Source organism: Diceros bicornis, chromosome 21 (genome assembly GCF_020826845.1).
Source record: "Diceros bicornis minor isolate mBicDic1 chromosome 21, mDicBic1.mat.cur, whole genome shotgun sequence".
Taxonomy (NCBI): domain Eukaryota; kingdom Metazoa; phylum Chordata; class Mammalia; order Perissodactyla; family Rhinocerotidae; genus Diceros; species Diceros bicornis.
Window position 1 is genome coordinate 17761081 of NC_080760.1, and position 26133 is coordinate 17787213.

A 26133-nucleotide genomic window follows, 5' to 3' on the forward strand; every position below is an offset into this window, starting at 1 on the left:
TACTTAACCATTGCTTCGCCAAAGTAGAAGAACGCGAGAGCTTGTCCACACGTTTGGTCAAAACGCAGTCCCCTAAATCACACATGCTAATCCCTTCAATTTCTCTTTTCACATCCACCCTTCTTCCAGCAAACGAACCTCAGATCTAAATTTAAGTCTGCCCCCCGCCCCCACCCCTGGCTTCTCCTACCTGCGGCCTTATTGCTATTGCCCTGCCCACTGAACCCAAGTTGCAACTCCCAGGCCTTCCATTTCGCAAGGGAAACAATTACTACTTGTTTCTCAGGGTTTTAAATACTAGGACGTGCTTTCTTCTTCCTCATTGGACCTGCGGCCCTGCGTGCTTTCCCCCGGACTCGACCTTCCACGACCCACAGCCACTCTCTTCTCGGAGCGCCACTTCCGGATCTGCGGTGTCTCCAGTTGAGCGGTCCGCCCACCTCCTCGGGGCACTTCCTAGAGCTTTGTCGTAACCACTGGTGGGGTCGAGAGGAGACGCAGGCTAGCCGAACGTAAGAGCTCTCCTCCTAGAAGGGGCCCTGAGTGGCTTCTCCAGCCAGAGAACTCCGGTCCTCCTGTGGAGTCGAGTGGTGGCGGTGGAGGGACAGTTTGTTTTGAGCACCGAGTGAGGCACACCCGGAAGTGGCTCCGTAGAGGAGCTGCGCCGCTGCTGGGGGCGGCTGCCAGGTACGGGAGGTGGAGGGGACGCCATGGTGCTCTGGCGTGAGCGTCAGCCGAGGGTGCGGTACGGCGCGGGGCGGGAGCCGGCCTGCTTCTGCTTCTGGCTTTACGGTGGTAGATCCGGCTGGGATCCGGGAGGCGAGGGCCTCGTGGGGCGGCTGGGCTGGGGAAGGGGTGCGGTGACCAAAGGGGAGCCCGCTCACTTCGTTCTCCCACTCCGGGGGGGCCCGCTGTCTTCAGGTCACCACCTCTTCCTCCCACTCGTAGCCAGGCGAGTTGAGGGGAGTTGTACCAATGAGAAAGTTGCATCTGGAGCCGAGAATCCACTTGAGTTTTCTCTGCTTGTGTGGGAGGAGGCGAGCGGCCGCTTTGGTGGGGACTGTTGCTTTTCGGCCTCTTCAGCCTCTCCAGAGATATGTTTTTTCCTTCGCTTCACCACCGACTCAGTTACTTCTAATATTTCTATCTTTACCCCCTTCAGCTTCTGACTTCGACTCCTCTGCACGTTAAAAGATGCTGGAGTCATATGTTACTCCAATTTTAATGAGCTATGTGAATCGCTACATCAAGAACTTAAAGCCATCAGATCTGCAGCTTTCACTATGGGGTGGAGACGTGGTTCTCAGCAAGCTCGAGTTAAAGTTGGATGTGCTGGAACAGGTAAGCTGTGTAGTGTCATTGATTGGAAACATTTTCAGCTTGTTTAGAAGTAAGCCGTTGTTTCCTACGCTGTACTTTATGCTTTAAAAACTTAATTTTTCTGCTAACGTATTTTGGGCTACCCTGAAACTAGAGACCTTCCTTTACAGAATTTTTTTTTGTGGTTTGTTGCTAGTTTGTTAGAATCAGGTTCCCAAAAGTTGTCTCAACAGATGGAAAAACAATTTCGTTGCTGCTGTTGTCAGAATTGTTCAGCCTATTTACTCAATTCTTAAGATTTACCTAATATGCCAGTTTACATTGCTAAGATTCTGTATTATGCTGGGAAATAGTACATTCCCGTTCTCCTTTTTGGGGAACAGAAGAGTCTGAAAGACAGCAAGGTCAGATCTTGAGGAAAGTTGTGTCTCGTAGTAGGAAAGATGGCATTACCAATGGCGTCCTAAGTGCTGAGTAGACACAGATTGAGAATGCCAACAAGATTGAAAACTTTTTTCTTAATCACTTCTTTTTAGTTCCTTTTCTTTCTTTTAATGTGAGAATGGTCTGATGCAAATGAACTGTAGCTTCAAAGTTCATATACTTATTATTAATTCACTTAGTACATTTATTACTAACATGTCAGGCAACTTTACGGCTTGAAGATACAAAAATTATCTGTGGAAACTCAGAAGAGTAAGAGACCAACTGCTTTTTAGGAGATAAAGGAAGACTTAATCTGATGGTGATAGTTAGCAGTAATTTTTAGTTATATTCCACTGCTTCCTTTATTGAATAATCTAGAGTTAACACTGTGCCCAGCTTTCATAGTGAGATAACACCTATATGAATTGGACAGAGACTTAATACTCTTGGCTCCTTCCCCTTTCTCTCTCCAAGGTTAATTATCTTAATGTTTTATTTTTTTAAATGAGCACAAATCCTAAGTATACAGCTCAATTTTTACATATGGATACACCTGTGTAACCACTATCCAGATCAAGAAACAGAATATTTCCTGCACCGCAAATGGCTCCCGTGTGCCCCGTTGTAATCAGTGCCTCACCCCTAAAACAGGTGACTGCTAGTCTGACTTCTATCAACATAGATAAGTTTTACGTGTTCTTGAACCTTAACTAAATTGGAATCACTTGTGTCTGGCTTCTTTCTTTTAACATTATGGCTAAGATTAACCCATGTTGGATGAGGGGTAGTTCTTTGTATTGCCTAGTAGTATTCCATTGTATAAAGGTTCACAATTTAGTTATTTCTTTGCCTATTGATGTACATTTGGATTGTTTCTACTTTTGGCTATCATGAAGAAAGCTCTTATGAACATTCTTGTACATGTATTTTGGTGGACATAGGTATTAATTTCCCTTAGGTGTATACCTAGGAGGTAGGCATTTGTTTAGCTTTAATGGATGCTGGCAAATAGTTTTCCCGAGTGGTTGTACCAATTTACATTCTTACCAGCTGTGTTTGAGAGTTCCAGTTACTTCACATTTTTCCTATTTCTTGGTATGTTTGTTATTTTAATTTTAGCCTTTTGGGTGGGTGTGTAGTGGTATCTCATTGTAATTTAAAATTGCATTTCCCTAATGACTAATGATGTTGAGCCCCTTTTCATGTGCTGCTTATTGGCTATTTGGATATCCACTTTTGTAAAGTCTCTAATTCTTTTGCCTTTTTTTTTTTAAATTGGATTTTCTGTCTTTTTCTTATTGATGTGTCCGAGTTCTTTATATATTTTGGAAATGAGTCCTTTGCCAGATAATGTTTTGCAATATCTTCCCCTAGTCTGTGGCTTGTCTTTTCACTTTCTTAAAAGTGCCTTTTGATGAAAAGAAGGTCATCATTTTATTGAGGACCAATTTATCAATCTTTTCCTTTATGGTTAGTGCTTTTCATATCTTGTTTAAGAAATCTTTGCTTACTCCAAGGACATGAAGATATTCTCCTATATTTTCTTTGAGGCTTTATTGTATTCTCTGATTCATCTAAAATTAATTTTTCTGCACGTGTGAAGTAGAGGTCAAGATTCACTTTTTCCATTGATACTCAGTTGATCCACACCATTTGTTGAACCATTTCCCTACTGCATTGCAGCAAGTCTTTATTGTAAATCAGGTTGTCATATGTGTGTGTATTTGTTTCTGAACTCTTAATCTCATCAGTGGTCTGTCTATTCTTGTGTCACTACCATAATGTCTTTTACGGTAAGTCTTGATATCTCATAGTGTAATTTGTACAACTTTGTTCTTTTTTCCTTCAAGATTGTCGTACCTATTGTAGGTTCTTTGCATTTCCATATACATTTTAATTTCAGCTCGTAAATTTTGGAATTAATTTCCCCAAAAAAGAGAAACCCATTCACTTTTTTATTGAGGTTACGTTGAATCAATAGATTAATTTGGGACGAATTAACATATTAACATATTGTGTTGACATAGTATTGAGTTTTTCAGTCCATGTATAGGACATTTCTTTCTCTATGTTTAGGTGTTTAATTTCTCTCATCAAGATTTGAAGTTTTCAGAGAGATTTTGCATGTATGTCGTTAAATTTTATGTCTTTTTTTTGATGTTATAAGGAGCATTATTTATTTAAAAAAATTTTTTTCTAATTGTTACCAGTACATAGAAATACAGTTGATTTTAGTATATTGACCTTCCATCCCATGGTCTTTCTAACTTGTCTAATACTTTTTGGTGGATTCTTTTGGATTGTCGACATACACAATCATGTCATCTGCAAATAATGGCAATTTTACATCTTTCGTTCTAGTCTCTGGACCTTTTATTTCTTTTTCTTTTGTTATTGAACTGTGGGTGGACGTCTTGAGAATAGACACTCTTTTTTGTTCCCAACTTCTATGGGAAAGCATTCAGTGTTTTACCATTAAGTATGTTGTTAGCCATAAATATTCTTTATTGGGTTAAGGAAATGCTCTTCTATTCCTGGTTTTCCAACAAGGTTATAAAATCATGAATGGATGTTGAATTTTATCAAATATTACATTTAATGAGTTGGTATTGCATTTTATTAATGTGGTGAATTACCTTGTTTTCAGATGGAGTTTGCATTCTTGGAATAAACTCTACTTATAAAGTATGATCCTTTTTATATATGGTTGAATTTGATTTGTTAAATTTTTGTTTAGTTCTGTTGCATCTATGTTTATAAGTGATTCTGGCCTGTGATTTTTTCTTCTTATAATGTCTTTATCAGGTTTTGATTATCATAGATATGTTGGCCTCATTAAATTATTTGTGAAATATTTGCTCGTTTTATAATCCCTGGAAGAGTTTGTATAAGATTGGTATTATTAGTTTTCTTTTATTTTATTGTGGTAAAATATACATATAAAATTTACCATTTTAGCCATGTTTTTAAATTTATTTTTTATTGTGAAATTTTTGTTGTACATTATTGTTTGTCAGTCACCATATAAGTGTATCCCTCCACGCCTTGTGCCCACCCTCCACCCCCTTTCTCCTGGTAACCACCAAACAGTTCTATCTGTCCATGTGTTAGTTTATCTTCCACGTATGAGTGAAAGCATGCACTGTTTGTCTTTCTCTTTCTGGCTTATTTCGCTTAACATTATACCTTCCAGGTCCATCCATGTTGTTGCAAATGGGACCATTTTGTCTTTTTTTATGGTTGAGTAGTATTCCATGGTATATATACACCACATCTTGATCCAATCATCATTCGAGGGACACTTGGGTCGCTTCCATGTCTTGGCTATAGAGAATAATGCTGCGATGAACACAGGGGTGCATAAGTGTCTTTGGATTGTTGATTTCAGGTTCGTTGGTTAGATACCCAGTAGTGGGATAGCTGGATCATAAAGTATTTCTATTTTTAATTTTTTGAGGAATCTCCTTACTGTTTTCCCTAGAGGCTGCAATGGTTTGCATTCCCACAAGCAGTGAATTAGGGATCCTGTTTCTCCACAGCCTCTCCAGCATTTATTGTTTTTTGTCTTGGTGATTATAGCCATTGTAATGGGTGTAGGATGATATCTTAGTGTGGTTTTGATTTGCATTTCTCTGATGACTAGTGATGTTGAGCATCTTTTCATGTGCCTTTTGGCGATCTGTATGTCTTCTTTGGAAAAGTGTCTGTTCATTTCCTCTGCCCATTCTTTGATTGGGTTATTTGTTGTTTTGTTATTCAGTTGTGTGAGTTCTTTATATATTATGGAGGTTAATCCCTTGTCAGATGTATGGTTTGCAAATATTTTTTCGCAGCTGGTGGGTTCCCTGTTCATTTTGGTCCTGGTTTCATTTGCCTTGTAGAAGCTCTTTAATCTGATGAAGTCCCACTTGTTTATTTTTTCTTTTGTTTCCCTTGTCTGGGTAGATGTGGAATTCGGAGAGATCTCTTTATGGCTGATAACGAGTAGTGTACTACCTATGTTTTCCTCCAGGAGTTTTATAGTTTCAGGTCTCACCTTCAGGTCTTTGATCCATTTTGAGTTAATTTTTGTGTATGGTGAAAGAAGATGGTCTACTTTCATTCTTTTGCAAGTGGCTGTCCCGTTTTCCCAGCACCATTTATTGAAGAGACTTTCCTTTCTCCACTGTATGTCCTTAGCTCCTTTGTCAAAGATTAGCTGCCTGTAGATGTGAGGTTTTATTTCTTGACTTTGAATTCTGTTCCGTTGATCTGTGTGTCTGTTTTTGTACCAGTACCATGCTGTTTTAATTACTATCACTTGTAGTATGTTTTAAAGTCAGGGATTGTGATGCTTCCAGTTTTGTTCTTCTTTTTCAGGATTGCTTTAGCTATACAGGGTCTTTTGTTGCCCCATATGAATGTTAGTATTCTTTGTTCTATTTCTGTGAAGAATGTCCTTGGGACTCTGATTGGGATTGCATTGAATCTGTAGATTGCTTTAGGTAGTATGGCGATTTTAACTATGTTTATTCTTCCAATCCATGTGCATGGAATATTTTTCCATTTCTTTTTGTCATCATTGATTTCACTCAATAATGTCGTATAGTTTTCGTTGTATAGGTCTTTCACTTCCTTGGTTAAATTTATTCCTGGATATTTTATTGTTTTTGTTGCAGTTGTAAGTGGGATTGTCTTCTTGAGTTCTCTTTCTGTTAGTTCGTTGTTGGCATAAAGAAATGCAACTGATTTCTGTAAGATGATTTTGTACCCTGCCACTAGGCTGTAGTTGTTGATTATTTCTACTAGTTTTCCAATGGATTCTTTAGGGTTTTCTATATATAAGATCCTGTCATCTGCAAACAGTGAGAGTTTCACTTCTTCATTGCCTATTTGGATTCCTTTTATTCCTTTTTCTTGCCTAATTGCTCTGGTCAGAACCTCCAGTACTATGTTGAATAACAGTGGTGAGAGTGGGCACCCATGTCTTGTTCCTGTTTTCAGAGGGATGGCTTTCAGTTTTTCCCCATTGTGTATGATGTTGGCTGTAGGTTTGTCATATATGGCCTTTATTATGTTAAGGTACTTTCCTTCTATACCCATTTTGTTGAGTTTTTATCATAAATGGATGTTGGATCTTGTCAAAAGCCTTCTCTACATCTATTGAGATGATCATATGGTTTTTATTCCTCGTTTTGTTAATGTGGTGTATCACATTGATTGATTTGCAGATGTTGAACCATCCCTGTGTCCCTGGTATAAATCCCAGTTGATCCTGGTGTATGATCTTTTTAATGTATTGCTGTATTTGGTTTGCCAGTATTTTGTTGAGGTTTTTTGCATCTCTGTTCATCAAGGATATTGGTCTGTAGTTTTCCTTCTTAGTATTGTCTGTGTCTGGCTTTGGTATCAGGGCGATGTTGGCCTCGTAGAATGCGTTGGAAAGTGTTCCATCTTCATCTAATTTTTGGAATAGTTTGAGAAGGGTAGGCATTAAGTCTTCTTTGAATGTTTAGTAATTTTCTCCAGAGAAGCCATCTGGTCCTGGACTTTTATTTTTTGGGAGGTTTTTGATTACTGTTTCAATCTCTTTACTTGTGATTGGTCTATTCAGGTTCTCTGTTTCTTCTTGATTCAGTTTTGGGAGGTTGTATGAGTCTAAGAATTTATCCATTTCTTCTAGATTGTCCAATTTGTTGGAATATAGTTTTTCTTAGTATTCTCTTATAATCTTTTGTATTTCTGTGGTATCTGTTGTAATTTCTCCTTTTTCATTTCTAATTATATTTATTTGAGCCTTCTCTCTTTTTCTTGGTGAGTCTGGCTAAGGGTTTGTCAGTTTTGTTTATCTTCTCAAAGAACCAGCTCTTTGTTTCATTGATCCTTTCTACTGTTTTTTTGATTTCAATTTCCTTTATTTCTGCTCTGATTTTTATTATTTCCCTCCTTCTGCTGACTTTAGGCTTTGTTCTTCTTTTTCTAATTCTCTTAGGTGCAGTTTGAGGTTGCTTATTTGGGCTTTTTCTTGTTTGTTAAGGTGGGCCTGTACTCCTATGAGTTTCCCTCTCTATGCTTTGGCTGCATCCCATATGAGTTGGTATGGTATATTTTCATTTTTGTTTGTCTGCAGATATGATTTGATTTCTCCTTTAGTTTCATCAATGATCCATTGGTTGTTTAGTAGCATTTTGTTGAGTCTCCACAGCTTTGTCACTTTCCCGGGGTTTTTCCTGTAGTTGATTTCTAGCTTCATGGCATTATGGTTAGAAAAGATGCTTGTTATGATTTCAATCTTCTTAAATTTATAGAGACGTGCCTTGTTTCCCAACATATGGTCTATTCTTGAGAATGTTCCATGTGCACTTGAGAAGAATGTATAATATGCTGTGTTTGGATAGAATGCTCTATATATCTCTATTAAGTCCATCTCATCAAGTTTTTCATTTAAGTTATTTCCTCATTGATTTTCTGTCTGGATGGTCTGTCCATTGATGAGAGTAGGGTGTTAAGGTCCCCTACTATTATTGTGGTGTTGTTAACATCTCCTTTTAGGTTTGTTAATGTACTTTGGTGCTCCTGTATTGGTACGTATATATTTAAATGTGATATGTCTTCATGGTGGAGTGTCCCTTTTATCATTATATATTGCCCCTCTTTGTCTCTCATTACTTGTTTTATCTTGAAGTCAGCTTTGTCTGATATAAGTATGGCAACACCTGCTTTCTTTTGTTTGCCATTAGCTTGGAGTATTGTCTTCCATCCTTTCACTCTGAGCATGTGTTTGTCTTTAGAGCTGAGATGTGTTTCCTGGAGGCAGCATATTGTTGGGTTTGTTTTTTAATCTATCCCACCACTCCGTGTCTTTTGATTCGAGAGTTCAGTCCATTTATAGTTAGGGTAATTGTTGATATATGGGAGCTTGTTGTTGTTATTTTATCACTCTTTTTCCAGTTCTTTTGCATTTCTTTTGTTTCTCGTCCCTTGTGTTTTGGACTGCCAATTCAGTTTGGTAGTTCTGTATGGGGGTTCTCTTAGATTTCTCTTTCTTTATTGTGTGTGATTCTGTTCTGATTGTTTGTTTAGTGGTTACCATGAGGTTTGAATAAAAAATCTTGTGGATGTGATAGTCCATTTTTTGATGGCCTCTTCTTCCCTTAGACTAAGTCAATTTGATGCCTTTCTTCTTCCCTAAGTTATTTTTGTCACATTTTATTACTTCTTGTGTTGTGAGTTCTTGTTTAGCATGATGAGTTTATATTTATTCTTGGTTGTCACCTTCCCTTGATCTTTGGTTTTGTAGTTAAGTGTTTGGTAATCTATTTTGATAGAGGACTGCAATTTTTGTGTTTTTGTCGACTTATTTTCCTCCTTGTTCAAAACTTTGAATTCCATTTGTCTTTTTTTTCTCATGGATGAAGGCCTTCTTGAGCGTTTCTTATAGTAGGGGTCTTGTGGCAATGAACTCCCTTAGCTTTTGTTTTCTGGGGTAGTTATTATTTCTCCATTGTATCTGAAGGACATTTTCCCTGGATAGAGTATTCTTGGCTGAAAGGTTTTGTCCTTCAGAATTTTGAGTATATCGTTCCACTCTCTCCTAGCCTGTAAAGTTTCTGTCGCGAAATGGGCTGAGAGCCTGATAGGAAATTCTTTGTATGTTGTTTTTTTTGCCTAGCTGCCCTTAATATTTTTTCTTTGTCGTTGACTTTTGCTAGCTTTACTACTGTATGCCTTGGAGAGGGTCTTTTCCTGTTGATATATTTAGGAGATCTGTTGATTTCATTCACTGGTATTTCCAGCTCCTTCCCCAGGTTTGGGAAGTTCTCAGCTATTATTTCTTTGAACAAGTTCTCTGCTCCTTTTTCTCTCTCTTCTCCCTCTGGAATACCTATACTCCTTATGTTGGATTTCCTAATTGAGTCGGATATTTCTTGGCGAGTTTCTTCATTTCTTTTTTAGTTTTAGTTCTCTTTCCTCCTGCATCTGGAGCATTTCTGCATTGCTGTCCTCTGTATTGCTAATTCTTTCCTCCATATTGTCAGCTCTGATGCTTAAGGCTTCCAGATTTGTCTTTATCTCCTCTGTTGTGTTTTTCATCTCTACGATTTCTGATTGGTTTCTTTTTTATAGTTTCAATTTCTTTTGTGAAGAAACTCCTGATTTCATTGAATTGTGTGTCTGTGTTTTCATTGAATTGTGTGTCTGTGTTTTCTGGTATTTCATTAAGCTTTATATGATGGCTATTTTGAATTCTGTCATTGAGGTTATACATTTCTGTGCTTTCCAGGTTGACTTCTGGGTGCTTGTCATTTTCCTTTTGGTCTGGAGATTTAATATGTTTTTGCATAGTGCCTGTTGGTGTTGGCTTACTTTTCCTCATAGTGAAAGTATATGGTCGCAGTTTCCTCTTGCTGCTGCTGGGTGGGGGTCAAGGGCTGTGTATTCTGGCCTGCCTCAATCCGTGGGCACTCTCGTTGGCCCCTGGCTGATCTGAGGCGTGGCTGCTGGGGGTGAAGCGTGGCAACAGCTGGGACTAGAGCACAGCTAGGCTGAAGCAGCTAGGGCTCAGGTGTGAATGGGTTGAAGCAGCTTCAGCTGTAGTGCTGCTGGGCTGAAGAAGCAGGAGCTGGAGCACTGCTGGGCCGAAGAAGCTGGAACTGGAGTGCAGTGGGCCGAAGAAGGAGGAGCTGGAGCGCTGCTGGGCCAAAGAAGCTGGAGCGTCGCTGGGCTGAAGAAGGAGGAGCTGGAGTACTGCTGGGCCAAAGAAGGAGGAGCTGGAGTGCCACTGGGCCGAAGAAGGACAAGCTGGAGTGCTGTTGGGCCAAAGAAGCTGGAGCTGGAGTGCTGCTGGGCCGAAGAAGCTGGAGCTGGAGTGCTGCTGGGCTGAAGAAGCTGGAATTGGAGTGTGCTGGGCCGAAGGAGGAGGAGCTGGAGCGTCGCTGGGCCTAAGAAGCTGGAACTCCTTCCACTTACTCTGGGGATTCCAGTACTTCAGTCCTTGGGTGTATGGCTGCCTGGGTGCCTCAGACATCCCCTGTGTTGTGTGAATAGCTTCTGTTGGAATATGAATATCCTTTTTGTTGTGTCTTAGAGGGGGAGAGTTCAGTGAGGGAAGCTCACTCTGCCATGATGCTGACGTCATTCCTTAACCATTTTTTTTAATTGACGTCTCATTGGTTTATAACACTATATAAATTTCAGGTGTGCATCATATTTTGGCTTCTGTATAGACTGCATGGTGTTCACTAAAAATCTAGTTGCCATCTGTCACTGTACACATGTGCCCTTTTACCCCTTTTGCCCTCCCCCCAACCCCTTCCCCTCTGGTAACCACTGATCTGGTCTCTACCTGTGTGTTTGTTTATCTTGCACATATGAGTGAAGTCAACTGTAATTGTCTTTCTGTGTCTCTGACCTGTTTTGCTTAGCATGATACCCTTAAGGTCCATCCATGTTGTTGCAAATGGCAAGATTTTGTCTTTTTTTATGGGTAATATTCCATTTTGTGTATATGCCACATCTTTATCCATTCATCTGTTGATGGGCACTTAGTTTGCTTCCAAGTCTTAGCTATTGTGAATGATGCTGCAGTAAATGAACATATGGGTGCATATATCTTTTTGTATTAGTGTTTTCATGTTCTTTGGATAAATACCCTGAAGTGGAATAGCTGGATCATATAGTATTTCTATTTTTAATTTTTTGTTTCCATATTGTTTTCCATAGTGGCTGCGCCAACTTACATCCCCACCATCAGTGTACGAGGGTTACTTTTTCTCCACATCCTTTCTAAGACTTATTTCTTGTCTTTTTAATAATAGCCATTCTGATGGATGTGAGCTGATATCTCATTGTGGTTTTGATTTGCATTTCACTAATAATTAGTGATGTTGAACATCTTTTCATGTGCCTGTTGACCATCTGTGTATCTTCTTTGGAAAAAATGTCTATTCATATCCTCCGCCTGTTTTTTTTTTTTTTTTTTAAGGCTTTCCCCCCCACCCCCCAAAGCCCCAGTAGACAGTTGTATGTCATAGCTGCATATCCTTCTAGTTGCTGCACGTGGGACACGGCCTCAGCATGACCGGAGAAGCGGCGCGTTGATGTGCGCCCGGGACCCGAACCTGGGCCTCCAGCAGCGGAGCACACGCACCCAACCGCTAAGCCAGGGGGCCAGCCCCTCTGCCTGTTTTTTGATCGGGTTTTTGTTGTTGAGTTGTATGAGTTCTTTATATAGTTTGACTATTAACCCCTTATTGGATATATGATTTATAAATATTTTCTTCTTGGATATATGATTTACAAATATTTTCTTCCAATTGGTACATTGTCTTTTCATTTTGTTGATGGTTTCCTTTGCCATGCAGAAGCTTTTTAGTTTGATGTTGTCCCACTTGTTTGTTTTTTCTTTTGTTTCCCTTACCTAAGGAGACTGATATTCAAAAAGATACTGCTTAAGTCCGATGTCAGATAGCATACTGCCTGTGTTTTCTTCTAGGAGTTTTATGGTTTCAGGTCTTACATTCAAGTCCTTAATCCATTTTGAGTTAATTTTTGTGTGTGGTGTAAGATAATTGTCTACTTTCATTCTTTTGCATGTGCATGTACAGTTTTCCCAACACCGTTTATTGAAGACTTTCCTTCCTTTATTGTATGTTCTTGGTTCCCTTGTCAAAAATTAGCTGTTCCACCATTTTAACTATTTTTGATTGTACAGATCTGTGTCATTGATTACATTTACGTTGTTGAGCAACCATCCCCACCATCCATCTGCAGAACTTTTTCAATTTCCCAAACTGAAACTCTGTGTCCATTAAGCACTAACTCCCCATTCTCTCCTTCTAGCCTGGCAACCACCATTCTACTTTACATCTCTATGAATTTGACTGTTCTAGTACTTTATGTAAGTGGAAACATGCAATATTTATCCTTTTGTGACTGGCTTATTTTACTTAGCACAATGTGTTCAGGGTGCATCTATGTTGTAGCGTGTGTCACAGTTTCCTTCCTTTTTAAGGCTGAATAATATTCCATTGTGTGTATATACCACATTTTGTTTATCCATTCCTCTGTTGATGCACATGTGGGTTGCTTCCACCCTTTGGCTATTGTGAATGATGCTGCTGTGTACATGGGTGTACAACTATCTGTTGGAGTCCCTGCTTTCACTTCTTGGGTATACTCCTAAAACTGGCGTTGCTAGATTGTATGGTAATTCTGTTTAATTTTTTGAGGAATTGCCACACTGTTTTCCACAGCAGCTGTACCATTTTACGTTCCTACCCACAACGCACAAGGGTTCCAGTTGCTCCATGTCCTTACCAACACTTGTTATTTTTTAGTCTTTTGATTATTGCCATCCTAATGGGTATGAAATAGTATCTCGTGGTTTTAATTTGCATTTCCCTGATCATGGGTGATGTTGAGCATCTTTTCATGTGCTTATTGGCCATTTGTTTATTTTCTTTGGGGAAATGTCTGTTCAAGTTCTTTGCTTATTTTTTTAGTAGGGTTTCTTTTTTGTTATTGAGTTGTAGGAGTTATTTATATATTCTGGATATCAATCCCTTATCACATATGATTTGTAAATACTTTCTCCAATTGTGGCTTGCCTTTCCACTCTGATAGTGTCCTTTAATGAGGAAAAGTTTTAAATTTTGAAGTCCAACTTACCAGTTTTTCCTTTTGGTGTTATATCCAAAAAATCATTGCTAAATCCAATGTCATGAAGCTTTTCCCCTATGTTTTCTTCTAAGAGTTTTATAGTTTTAGCTCTTATATTTAGGTCTTTGATCCATTTTGAGTTAATTTTTGTATATGGTAGAAGGATCAAACTTCATTTATTTTTGCATGTGGATATCCAGTTTTCCCAACACTATTTGTTGAAGACTGTCCTTTCCCCTTTGAATGGTCTGGGCATCCTTCTTGAAAATCAGTCGGCTATAGACGCAAGGGTTTTGTTTCTTATTTTGTTGTGACTTATTTGTTGTTCTGTTTTCTTCATCAATATTGCTAGGGTTTTATTAATTTCATTAATATTTGCAAAGAACCAACTTTCTTTTTCTATATCTGCTTTCTCTGTCATGCATTTTTGCTGTTATTTTCATCTTTTCCTTCAACTTTCTTTGGATTCTATTTGCTGTTGTTTTCTCTAGCTTCCTGAGGTGGAAGCTTAGGTCATTGCTTTTATTTTCAACCTTTTTCTACTTAAATATATGCATTTGATGCTAAATTTCTTTAACCACCTATTTAGCTTTATCATACAGAATTTTATATGTTGTCTCTTCATTATTATGCGGTTCAAAAATTTTTTAATTTCCATGTTGGTTTCTTTTTTGATCCATGGGTTATTTAGAAGTGTATTGCTTAATTTCCAAACATTTGGGGAATTGCTAATTATCTTTGTTACTGATTTCTAATTTAATTCCATTGTAGTCAGCACATTCTCTGTATGATTTCTATCTGTCATAATTTATGACTCAGTATATGGTTTATTTTTGTAAATGTTCCATGAGCAATTAATAAAAGATGTATATTCTGCAGTTGTCGTATTCTTCCATAAATGTCAGTTACTTCAGATTCGTTAATAGAGTTCTTCAAATCTTGTAAACGCATATGGATTTTCATTGTCTGCTTGTTCCATCATTTAATGAGAGGTATGTTAACGTTTTCAACTATAATTGTGAATTTGTCTACGTTCCTTTTTTAGTTTTGTCAACTTTCACTTTATATATCTTGAAATTATGTTAAGTACATACAAATTTAATATTGTGATATCTTATTGTTGAATGTACTTAAAATTATTCTTAAATGTGTCCTTCTTTCACTCTAGTAATTCTTCTTGCCTTAAAATTTTTTAAATTATACCCTTAAAAATTACTTCAGTTGTTTCTCTAAAGATTACAAAGTGCACATTTGACTTAGTACTGTTTTCTGAACAATCTTACAGCAGTTTAACTGCATGTGCCCTCCCCCTTCCCCACTTGTTTTTGGTATTGTTGTCCTTGTTTTTGCTTGTTTAGTTTGGGTTATCCTGTTGTTTAGTTGGATTTAGTTGGTTTTTCTGCTGTCCTCAGGTAGAAACTTAGGTTATTGATCTGAGAGAGACTTCTTATTTTCTATTATAGACGTTTATAGTTATAAATTTCTGTAGCTGCATCCCATGAGTTTTGCTGTGTTGTGTTTTCATTTTCATTTAGTTCAAATGTTTTCTGATTTTCCTTGAGATGACTGTGTATTCTTGCAATTGTTGGGTGGAGTGGTTTATTAGATATCAGGTCTAATTGGTTGATAGTGTTCAGTCTATATCTTTGTTGATTTTTCTCTGTATTGTTCTATTCATTATTATAAGTGAGGTATTAAATGATTATTGTTGAATTATCTATTTCTCTTTTCACTTTTATCAGTTTTTTTTTTTAAGTGACTTTTTTTTTTTTTGTGAGGAAGATCAGCCCTGAGCTAACATCCATGCTAATCCTCCTCTTTTTGCTGAGGAAGACTGGCTCTGAGCTAACATCTATTGCCAATCCTCCTCCTTTTTTTCCCCAAAGCCCCAGTAGATAGTTGTATGTCATAGTTGCACATCCTTCTAGTTGCCGTATGTGGGACGCGGCCTCAGCATGGCCGGACAAGCAGTGTATCAGTGCGCACCCAGGATCCAAACCAGGGCTGCCAGCAGCGGAGCGCGTGCACTTAACTGCTAAGCCATGGGGCCGGCCCCTATCAGTTTTTGATTTATGTATTTTGGGGCTCTGTTGCTGTGCTCATATGTTTTATATTTTCTTCTTGAATTGACCCTTTTATCATTATGTAGTGTCCTGTGTTATCTTTAGCAACATTTTTTTTTCTTAGTCTTTTTTGTCTGATAATAGTATAATCACTTCAGCTCTGTTATGATTACTGTTTGCATGATACTTGTTTTTTTTCGGTACACTGCATTTTTAACTATCTTACCACTTTTGTCTTGTGTTTCTTCAAGCCTAGTACCATACTATTTGAAAGTTTTACAGGCATGTTATTTGGCTTCAACTACCTCTTTCAAATTTCATCTTGTTAATTGTAATTTCAACATATGACTGGGATAAATTATTTTTAATTGCTACTTATTTGCATTGGAGAACAATCATATGAAAAACAAGTAGAGGAAAATACTGCCGGAAAGTAAGATCACAGAAATTAAAATTCCCTGTATGCCTAAAATAGAATCCTATACCTTTTCTCTAAACAGCAAGAAAATGTGGTGATTTAAAGTATTTAAGGCAAAGATCTGGATCACATGACTTCCTGGGATCTCATTTATTTTTTTGTTGAGGTATAATTGACATATAACATTATATTAGTTTCAGGTATACAACATGATTTGATATTTGTTTACAGTCATGCACTGCATAATGACATTTCAGTCAGTGATGAACCATATGTATGAGGGTGGTCCCATAAGATTAGTACCATATAACCTAGAAGTGTAGTAGGCTATACCATCTAGACTTGTGTAAGTATTCTCTATGATGTTCGCACAATGATGAAATTGCCCAATGATGAATTTCTCAGAATGTATCCCTGTTAAGTGACACGTGACTGTATTTTGCAAAATGATGACCACAGTAAGACATCTGTCACCATACATAGTTAAAAAATTTCTTTTTGTCTTGTGATGAGAACTTTCAGGATTTACTCTCAGCAACTTTCAAATATGCAATACAGTATTATTAACTATAGTCACCATGCTGTACATTACATCCCTATGACTGATGTATTTTATAACTGGAGGTTGGTACCTTTTGACCCCCTTCACACATTTTGCCCACCCCCCACCCAATGCCTCTGGTAACTACTAATCTGTTCTCTTTATCTATACAGAAAAAAGATACATCTTTAAAATTTTTTTTTAATTTTTTTTAATCTTTTTATTTTCAACCTATTTGTGGTTTTGAATCTAAAGTATGCCTCTTGTAGAGAACATATAGTTGGATCTTGTTAGTTTCTAAAATTCAGTCTGACAATCTTTGCCTTTTGATTGGAGTATTTAATCCATTCACATTTAATGTTTTTATTCATATGGTTGGATTTCCATTTACCTTTTTGGTATTTTCTATGTGTCTCATGTCTTTTTTGTCTCTCTCATAATCCTTTATTACCTTCTTTTATATTAGGTAGATATTTTCTGGTGTTTCATTTTAATTCCTTTGATTTTCAAATTATTTTTGAGTTATTTTCTTAGCGGTTGCTCAAAAGATTACAATATGCATCTAATTTATCACAGTGTATTTGAAATTATTTCTAACTTTATTTCATTAAAATACAGAAACTTTCTCCACTGTAGCTCCATTTCTTCCCCCCCTTTGTGCTATTATTGTCAATATATTGAATTTTTACAATATAAGCCCAACAGTACAATTTTATAATTATGTTTTATGTAATTGCCTTTTAAATCAGTTAGAAGGAAAAAGGAGAAAAAAATGCATTTATACTGTCCTTTAATAATTGTCTACATAATTACTTTCATGGGTGCTTTTTGTGTGGATTAGAGTTACCATCTGGTATTACTTCCTTTCAGTCTGAAGAACTTCTTTTAGTATTCTGTTAGTAATGAATTATGTTAGTCTTGGATTATTTGAGTATGCCTTCATTTTTGAAGGATATTTTTGCTGGAGATAGAATTTTTGGTTGACATTTTTTTTGTTATTTGAATATTTCATCTCACTACCTTTTTGCCTTTATTGTTTGTATTGAGAAGTTACCTGTTAATCTACTAAGAGTTTCCTTGTACATGACAAATTGATTTTCTGTTTCTGCTTTCAAGATTTTCTTTTTGTCCCTGGCTTTCAGCATTTTTACTAGGATATGTCTGGATGTGGATTTGCTGGTTCTTTCTTCCGCCAGCTCAAATCTGATGTTCAGCTCTTTTAGTGAATTCTTCATTTCGTTTATTGTTCTTTTTAACTCCAAAATTTCCATTTGGTTCTTTTTTGTAATTTCTATCTTATTATTGATATTTTCTATTTGATGAATCAGTGTTGTCATATGCTTTTTTATTTAAATATGGTTTCTTTTGTTTCTTTAAAAATATTTATAATAGATATTTTGAAGTCTTTGTCTATTAAGTCCTACATTTGAGCACCCTCAGAGATAGTGTCTATTGAATACTTTGTGTGCTTTTCATGTTTCATAATTTTTGGTTGAAAACTGGACATTTTGGATAATATGTTGTGGCAACTCTTAATTCTGATTTCCTCCCTCCAGCGGATGGTTGTTGTGCCTGTTGGTTTATTTATTTGTTTATTAACTTACCTGGATTAAATTGGTGGTGTCTCTTTCCCCTGCAGTATGTGGCCTCTGATGTCTGTGCTGGTTTTTTTTTCTTTCCCCAAATTCTTTCTGTTTCTAGGCCTGGCTTTCTAGAGGTTACCCCTGGGTTACTATAACTTAGTCATCAGCCAGTGATTGATTAGAGGTTGTTTAAACCTTTGAATCAGTAAGGCTTCTGCTCTTTGGCTTGGGATATATACATGTACTAGATTATGCTTTCAAAGTTCAGGGAGTTTACAAGTCTGATCCATTTTTTTACTTACTGTGTTTACAAGGTCTCTTGATCAAGCATGAATGAGTAGCTTGTTAGGGCCCTCTCCAGTGTCTTCTGAGTAACCTGGCGCGTGCATATCGCTTTCTAGACTACCAGGAACGTGAGGTCATAGCAAGTCCATCTTTGGCTGTCTTGTTCTGTGGTGCTTTCTGTTAATTTCCTGGCTGGTCTGCTGTTTTATTGCTTGCACCAACGAGTATTGTGACCTCAGGCTAGCCTTCCCTTATTTCCCATGAGTTTTCTTTTGTTTTTGAAAACTTTGTCTAGTTTTGCCATTGCTTTCTGGGGAGAGGATTTGCCAACCTCCTAACTCAGAATTCTTGAGGTCCTGTCTTATATTCGTTTTTGTTTTGTGGTAAAAAGCGCATAACATAAAATTTACCATCTTAACCATTTTTAAGTGTACAGTAGTGTTAGCTATGTGCATGTTATTGGTCAGCATATCTCTAGAACTTTCTCATCTTCCAAAACTTAAACTCTATACCCATTGAACAACCTTTTTCCCTTTTCCCCCAGCCTCTGAGAACCACCGTTCTACTTACCATTTCTAAGAATTTGACTATTTTAGATATCTTATGTAAGTGGAATCACACAATATTTGTCTTTTTGTGCGTAGTTTATTTCACATAGCATAATGCCTTTTCACTTTATTTCACATGTTGTAGCATATGACAGAATTTCCTTCTTTTAAAATACTGAATAATATTCGATTGTATATACTACATTTTATTTATTTATTTATTTGTTTGTTTGTTTTTTGTGAGGAAGATCAGCCCTGAGCTAACACCCATGCCAATTCTCCTCTTTTTGCTGAGGAAGACCGGCCCTGAGCTAACATCTATTGCCAGTCCTCCTCCTTTTTTTTTTTCCTTTTTCTCCCCAAAGCCCTAGTAGATAGTTGTATGTCATAGTTGCACATCCTTCTAGTTGCTGTATGTGGGACACCGCCTCAGCATGGCCAGACAAGCAGTGCGTCGGCGCACGCCCGGGATCCGAACCTGGGCTGCCAGTAGCGCAGTGCATGCACTTAACTGCTAAGCCACGGGGCTGGCCCCTACATTTTCTTTATCCATTTGTCTTTCAGTGGACATTTAGGCTGCTTCCACCTGTTGACTATTGTGAATAATGCTACAATGAACATGATTGTGCAGTAATCTTTTTGAGATCCTCCTTTCAGTTCTTTTTAGTATATACCCTGAACTGAGATCGCTGGATCATATGGTAATTCTGTTTTTAAGTGAGCAACCTCCATACTGTTTTCTGTAGTGGTTGCATCATTTTACATTTTCACCAGCAGTGCACAAGGGTTCCTGTTTCTCCATAAACTTGCCAACACTTGTTACTTTCTGTTTTATTTTTATTTTTTCATTATTATTTTTTTTGCTTGAGGAAGATTAGCCCTGAGCTAATACGTGTGCCAGTCTTCCTCCATTTTGTATGTGGTTTGCTGCCACAGCATGGCTGACAAGTGGTGTAGGTCCACGCCTGGGATCTGAACGCGCAAACCTAGGCCGCTGAAGTGGAATGTGCCGAACTCAACCGTTAGGCTGTGGGCTGGCCCCTCTGTTTTATTTATTTTTTGATAGTGGCCTTTATAATAGGTGTGAGATGATATGTCACTGTGGTTTTGATTTGCGTTTCCCTAATGATTAGGGATGTTGAGCATTTTTTCATATACTTGTTGGCCATTTGTATATGTTCTTTTGGGAAATATCTATTTAAGTCATTCACTCATTTTTAAATTGGATTTTTTTGTTGTTGTTGAGTTGTAGTAGTTCTCTATGTATTCTAGATTTTAACCCCTTATCAGATATATGGTTTGCAAATATCTTCTCACATTGTAGGTTGCCTTTTCACTCTGTCAAATGTATTCTTTGCTGTGTGGAAGTTTTTAGGTTTGATGTAGTCCTGTTTGTTTATTTTTGCTTTAGTTGCCCATTATATTCATTTTTAAAGTATCCCAGTGTTCCATGGTAGAATATTTTGTAATAGTTTACTGAGAGTTAGATTTTTGAAAGCTATTCAACCCTCTTCTTAAATTCTTTGCTACTAATATCCTTTGTGCAGCCATAGGTATTCTGGTTTTAGGGATGCATTTTTCACAATATATTTCTGAATAATTACAAGTGAATAAAATATTTTTAAGTTGTACAGTATATTTTGAGAAGAAAAAGGAATGAATAATCATTTGTTTGTGGTTACCTTAAGAATGACCTGTTTATTGTAACAGTCAGCATTTGTGCTTTGCCTTTTACAAGGTGTAAATGTGTTCTCATTTGTTTGTCACAACAGCTCTGTGATGAGGAAATGAAAATGATGTTGCTTGTAGTCAGAGGATTAATAAGTGTTGAACTTTAGTTGGATCTCGAACATGGGCCATATGGTTCAAAATTCCATCTTCTAATATAGAATGCTGCCTCTCGTGTTAGTGTTTAGTTAGTAGTTCAGATGATTAGTAGCATTCTGATGATACGAAGGTCTAGAGTTTGATTCAGGTGTCTTTAACTTTTCCCTGAGAAAATCAGTTTGTGCCCATAGACTAGAACTTGGGTAGCCATTTCACAAATGTATCATTGTTACACAAGTCAAAGGGTGGTAGAAGTGGAATGTCATTGGCTAATTATCCAAATGGATGCATAACCAAAGGAAACATATTCAGTGCTCATAATGGAAGTGTAGATGTAGTGTAATTGTGGTTAAGAGCAAGGACTTTGGCATTATATTTTCCAGTTTTGAATTCTGGCTCTCCTAGATGATTCATTTTGGGAAAGTACTTGACCTTTCCATGCCTCAGATTCTTCATCTGTAAAATGACTATAATAATAGTATTTACCTTTTGGGGTTCTTATAAAGATTAAATAATTGCATGCAAGTGGAGTGCTTAGAACAGTGTCTAGTACATAGTAACTGCTCAATAAACAGTCTTTGTTATAGACACTGATCAAAATACAATCTGTCCCGGTTGATTAATGCTTGAAGAAATTACCGCATCTTTAAAATTAATGTAATAATGAGAGATAATTAAAAATTGTGATATTCCATTAGAATACAATAGTAGAAATAGAGTTGTAGAATTCTGCCCTTTAAAAAAAACTTATGAAGACATAAATGAGACTCACACATTTGTAATAATAATAATAGTTAGCATCTTTATATTGATTGCTCTTTAAGGAAGACAGTGTTCTAAGCACTTTATGTAAATTAATTCATTTAATCCTCAAAGATACTATTATTATCCAGGTTTTACAGATAAAGAAACTGAGGCACAGATACGTTAAACAAGTTACCTAGTGTCATTGTGCTAGTAAGTAGCAGAGGTAGGTTTTAAATCCATGTCTCCTGGGGCTCCCGAGTTATTGATCTTAACCACTTTGGCATACTGTCATATATATTGAGCTATATTGCTACTGTGTTGCTAAACCAAGAAGATGGGCAATTGTTGAATGAATGAATAAGCTTAATATTTATCTTAACTTTCAAAAATAGAGTTATAGTAACTGTAAAAATATGATTGAAATATAATCTAAACACTATTTTTTTCTTCCTTTGTTGATTTGTAACAATTTTTTTCTGAAAGTGAAACAAATTAGTATAAAGTGATTGTGATGACATTTATATTTTCATTTCTAACCTTCTTTCTAATAATAATGGAAACCAGTCAGAAAACATTTAAAATTTATGACCACATAGTGTCCAGATACAGTCTTTAATTAGGTAAAGCTCAATAAGTTTTTTTTTTTCAAGGTTGGGCAATTTTTATTTTGTCAGGTAATTCTATCTGTAATTCAGCCCTTCTTTCAACTTGCCTTAGTATCTCCTTCTGTTAGTTTAAAACACATTTTATTGATCGATTGATTGATTGATTGTGAGGAAGATTAGCCCTGAGCTAACATCTGTGCCCATCTTCCTCTACTTTGTATGGGACACCACCACAGCATGGCTTGACAATTGGTGCATCGGTGCATGCCCGGGATCCGAACCAGGGAATTCCGGGCCACTGAAGCGGAGCATGTGCACTTAACTGCTACACCACTGGGCCGGCCCCTGAAACACATTTCAAATACATATTTTTAGATGGAGATTTTAAACAATATACCGTTCGGTTATCTCAAGTACTACTGCTGTCTACTGTGACTTCTACCACCATTGCCATAGCTGAGCCATTATCATATACCAGCTATCGTATATTATTTCCATTCAGCAGAGTAAGAAACTGAGGCCTAGACAGGTTAAGTAGCTTTTTAATGTAGCTCGCGTAGTAAGTTTTTGTAGTTTTACAAGTTCTTTGATGCTACTTTTTGATGAACAATAATTCCCAAAATATTTTTGTATTGGGAATTCCATTTTTCTTCTAAGAAAGTAATTTATATATTAGAATGAAAAAAATATTAAGTGCCTACTAACTTTTCATATTTTGTGTTTTAAGGAATTGAAATTACCATTCACTTTTTTAAGTGGACATATTCACGAGTTGAGGATCCATGTACCTTGGACAAAACTGGGTTCAGAACCAGTGGTAATTACCATCAACACAATGGAATGTATTTTGAAACTTAAAGATGGAATACAGGTAAGAAATTATTGAACCTAGTTGTTTATGTTAACCAAGTTTAATAGTTATTAGTATTTGATATTTCTTTAACTTTTGGGGTATGTCAACTTTTACATAAATAAATATTATCTTGTACACTTATTATTTTTTACATGCTTACTAAAGTAGCATAATTAATTGCAAAAAGGAATTCTTAAATTTGGATAAAATATCCTAAAGAATATTTTCATACTAATTTTACTTACACTGATCATAGCCCTATAATAGGGATCATGTAGATTGCTTATTACCTATATCCGCTAGAAGTGGGGCCTGATTGTGTCCAATTTTCAGGTGAAGATTTTTGAATTTTCACAAAGGATCTGCATAATTTTTTATTTATGTGACATTTCTAAATGAGGTGAACATTTCTTGTTATTTTTGGGGAAGATGAAAATATATTGAATTTACCGTTATACGAAATTTCATTGTTGTCTTGGAAGTTTTGGCATCAGAAACTGATTTTTTTCTAACTTATTTATTTCTTCTCTGCCTCGTTTTACATTTCTTTTTAGTGTTTTTTGTAAAAGTATAATATTGATTTTAGGGAGTTTCTATGAAAAATTTTCTAATCTAGGAACAAATACGTCTGGACAGCAGCATATTGTGATGAATTTTTCCACTTTCATCTTGCAGAAAAGTAGTGTCTTTGTCATTCATTTTTGTTACTTTTTCCTTAGCCCACATTTAATTTTCAGTTTTAAGGAAGGCTTTCTAGTGTCAGTTGAATTGATGAGTATTACTAAATTGGCTATTTCATAAGTACCTTAAGGCAGTTTTATTGTATCCTAAATGTAACTTCAATCTCTGTGAAATTAAAGTTATTCATGAATTGTTAAAATCATTTCCTGTTTTAAGCAGATACTTTGAGTGTCACATCATCCCACTGGGATCAAAGCTTTTTTTCCTTATACGAAATCTTTGATTCCAAACCTGTATTATCTAATTTATCTTAACTACTGTAGTTCCTGTAAGTCAGTAGACCAATGCTACATTCCCATGAAAATTTACTTTGTGAACTTTAAATATTTGGGAGATTGATTTAGAAATCTGTAGATAGTTATATTGCAACAAAGGTTTATTTTAATTCTTGTTTGGTAATACTTAAATGGTTCTTAACCATCATGTGTTCTTGGAATTTAATTTTTTAAAAGTCTGGAGTTGGTTATACCACCCATGCAGTGCTCTATATTATGAGAAAAAAGTTCAGACACTAAGTATTTTTTCAATGGGAAAGTGAAGTTTCAAGGCCAGATGTCCCATAAGAAACACATTTTAAAAGAGGCAAATTACAACTAATTATAGAGGCTGCAGAAGAAGATTTGTAACACATGACTTAGTGCAACCTAGAACTAATATTTGGTATTGGACCATGCAGATGGCTACTGCAGGAATGATCAGATTTCCTGCTTGCATGGTATTTGAGACTTGAATTTTGTGGTGTGTACAGCAAAAGGTCAAGTGTCATGAATGTAAACCACTCTCAAAACAAGTATTTTTTACAGATGTTTAAAATTTTGAGGTAGAAAGGATTTTTGAAAATTGCACTTGACATTTGGACAAGTTATTTAGCAGTATACAGCCCTGGAGAGTAATACTTGGGTTTATGTTAGTGATTGGAATTAATTTTTCAGTAAGAACATTATGGATGAAACACATTTTTAAACAGTTTTTTTTCCTATTTTAAGTTTTGATTAGTTAAGGAGGAAGTTAAAAAATTATACGTGTACTAGTAAAACTGAATAAACCCATATTTAATTTAAATTATTTCAAGTTACTACATTGTAGAATCACAATCAAGAAGACTTATTTTCTAAATAAAATGAGTGTGGGATGGTAGGTTAAATGAAGGGGCCTTTTAGAGTTATAAATATGAATCTGTAAAAAATAATACTATTAATATATGAAAATGTCATAAAATACAGTTTAAAAGTTAGAAATCTGAGGTTTAATTCAGAAAAGATCATTACAAAAATACAATATTGGTAAATGCCTTGATAAGAAGACATGTCTAATTTGTAAAGTTCAATTTAGTTCTACCAACATTTGTTGATTTCCTACTCTTCAGTACACTGAAAAGCATTGCTAAGATATTTGTGTAATCTTTTCCTCAAAAGATACTTAGATTTATAATGATTTGAGTGTGACTCTAGCGATAATAGTTATAGTACACTGCCTTAACATGTCTTTGTAATTAGTTTTAATTATAGAAATTTTTTGATGAGAAGCTGACCAAGTTCTGTTGGGTAAATAAAGGCCACCTTGATGTTCACTCTGAATTATTATTATTATTTTTTTTGGTGATAGATTGTCCCTGAGCTAACATCTGTTGCCAGTCTTTCTCTTTGTGCTTGGAAAAGATTGTCCCTAAGCTAACATCGGTGCCCATCTTCCTCTGTTTTGTATATGGGATGCCACCACAGCATGGCTTGATGAGCGGTGTGTAGGTCCCTGCCAGGGATCTGAACCTGTCAACCGTGGGCCACCAAAGTGGAGTACGTGAACTTGACCACTAAGCCACTGGGCCGGCCCCCACTCTGAATTATTTTTAATATATTGATATTTTACTCAAAATATTTATTAACTGGTGTTTACTCTGAGAGACATGTCTGTGCCAATCATAATACTTAGCTTTAGATCCTACAGATTAGTTACTTGTGAACTGTGTTTTCTTTTTTGTACTTCAGATACAGTATTTGATTCATGACACATCATCGCCAGTGGTCCAGGTCTGACTTATTTATTAGCTAGTTAAGTCTGCTCTAGTCTGTTCTAATAAGTGCTCATGGACCCAGCAGATGGCTCAAGAACGAAAACATTACCAGTAACTTGCATTTAACTGTGTGCGCCTCTCTTTTTGCATAGTCTTGCTTGTTCAGCCTCTGTGGGCCTCATCTGTAAAATAGGGCAAGATTTGCTACATAGTTCTTTTATTCTATGATTGTATATGCTTTCTCTGCTCATTGTGTTAGTAAGTCTTCCAAAAAGCTTCTTCAACCTAAAGACAGAAGTAAATTTGTTTTTAAAGTACTTATTTATTCTGGCCTTTGTACCACCAAAAAGTAAACTTTTAAAATCTTTTGACCTTATAGATGTAACCATTTGAAAGGCTCTTTATAGAAGTAATATTTATTATTCATAAAAAAAATTAAAATCTTTCGAACCTAAACCAAAACTTTAAAATACCATTAAAACTTGAGATAAAGAACTAAGCTTTTTGTTAATGTCTGTGCTTTTA

The 26133-nt window shown here is 36.4% G+C and overlaps 1 protein-coding gene across 10 annotated transcripts in view; it reads left to right on the plus strand.

The window, feature by feature from the left end:
* The first annotated feature begins 437 nt into the window (after positions 1-437).
* VPS13B (vacuolar protein sorting 13 homolog B) overlaps positions 438-26133 on the plus strand; it is a 739916-nt gene continuing 714220 nt past the window's right edge. Inside the window, exons 1-3 of one of the 10 annotated variants that reach the window (XM_058564706.1) lie at positions 438-687; positions 1163-1341; positions 22731-22874. In XM_058564706.1, coding sequence (XP_058420689.1) covers positions 1195-1341; positions 22731-22874 — 291 coding nt within the window. In that variant the 5' untranslated portion in view covers positions 438-687; positions 1163-1194. Of the gene's footprint in view, positions 688-727; positions 796-1162; positions 1342-22730; positions 22875-26133 lie in introns of those variants that run through there. The other 9 variants (XM_058564703.1, XM_058564701.1, XM_058564704.1 and 6 more) reach the window with 9 other exon arrangements.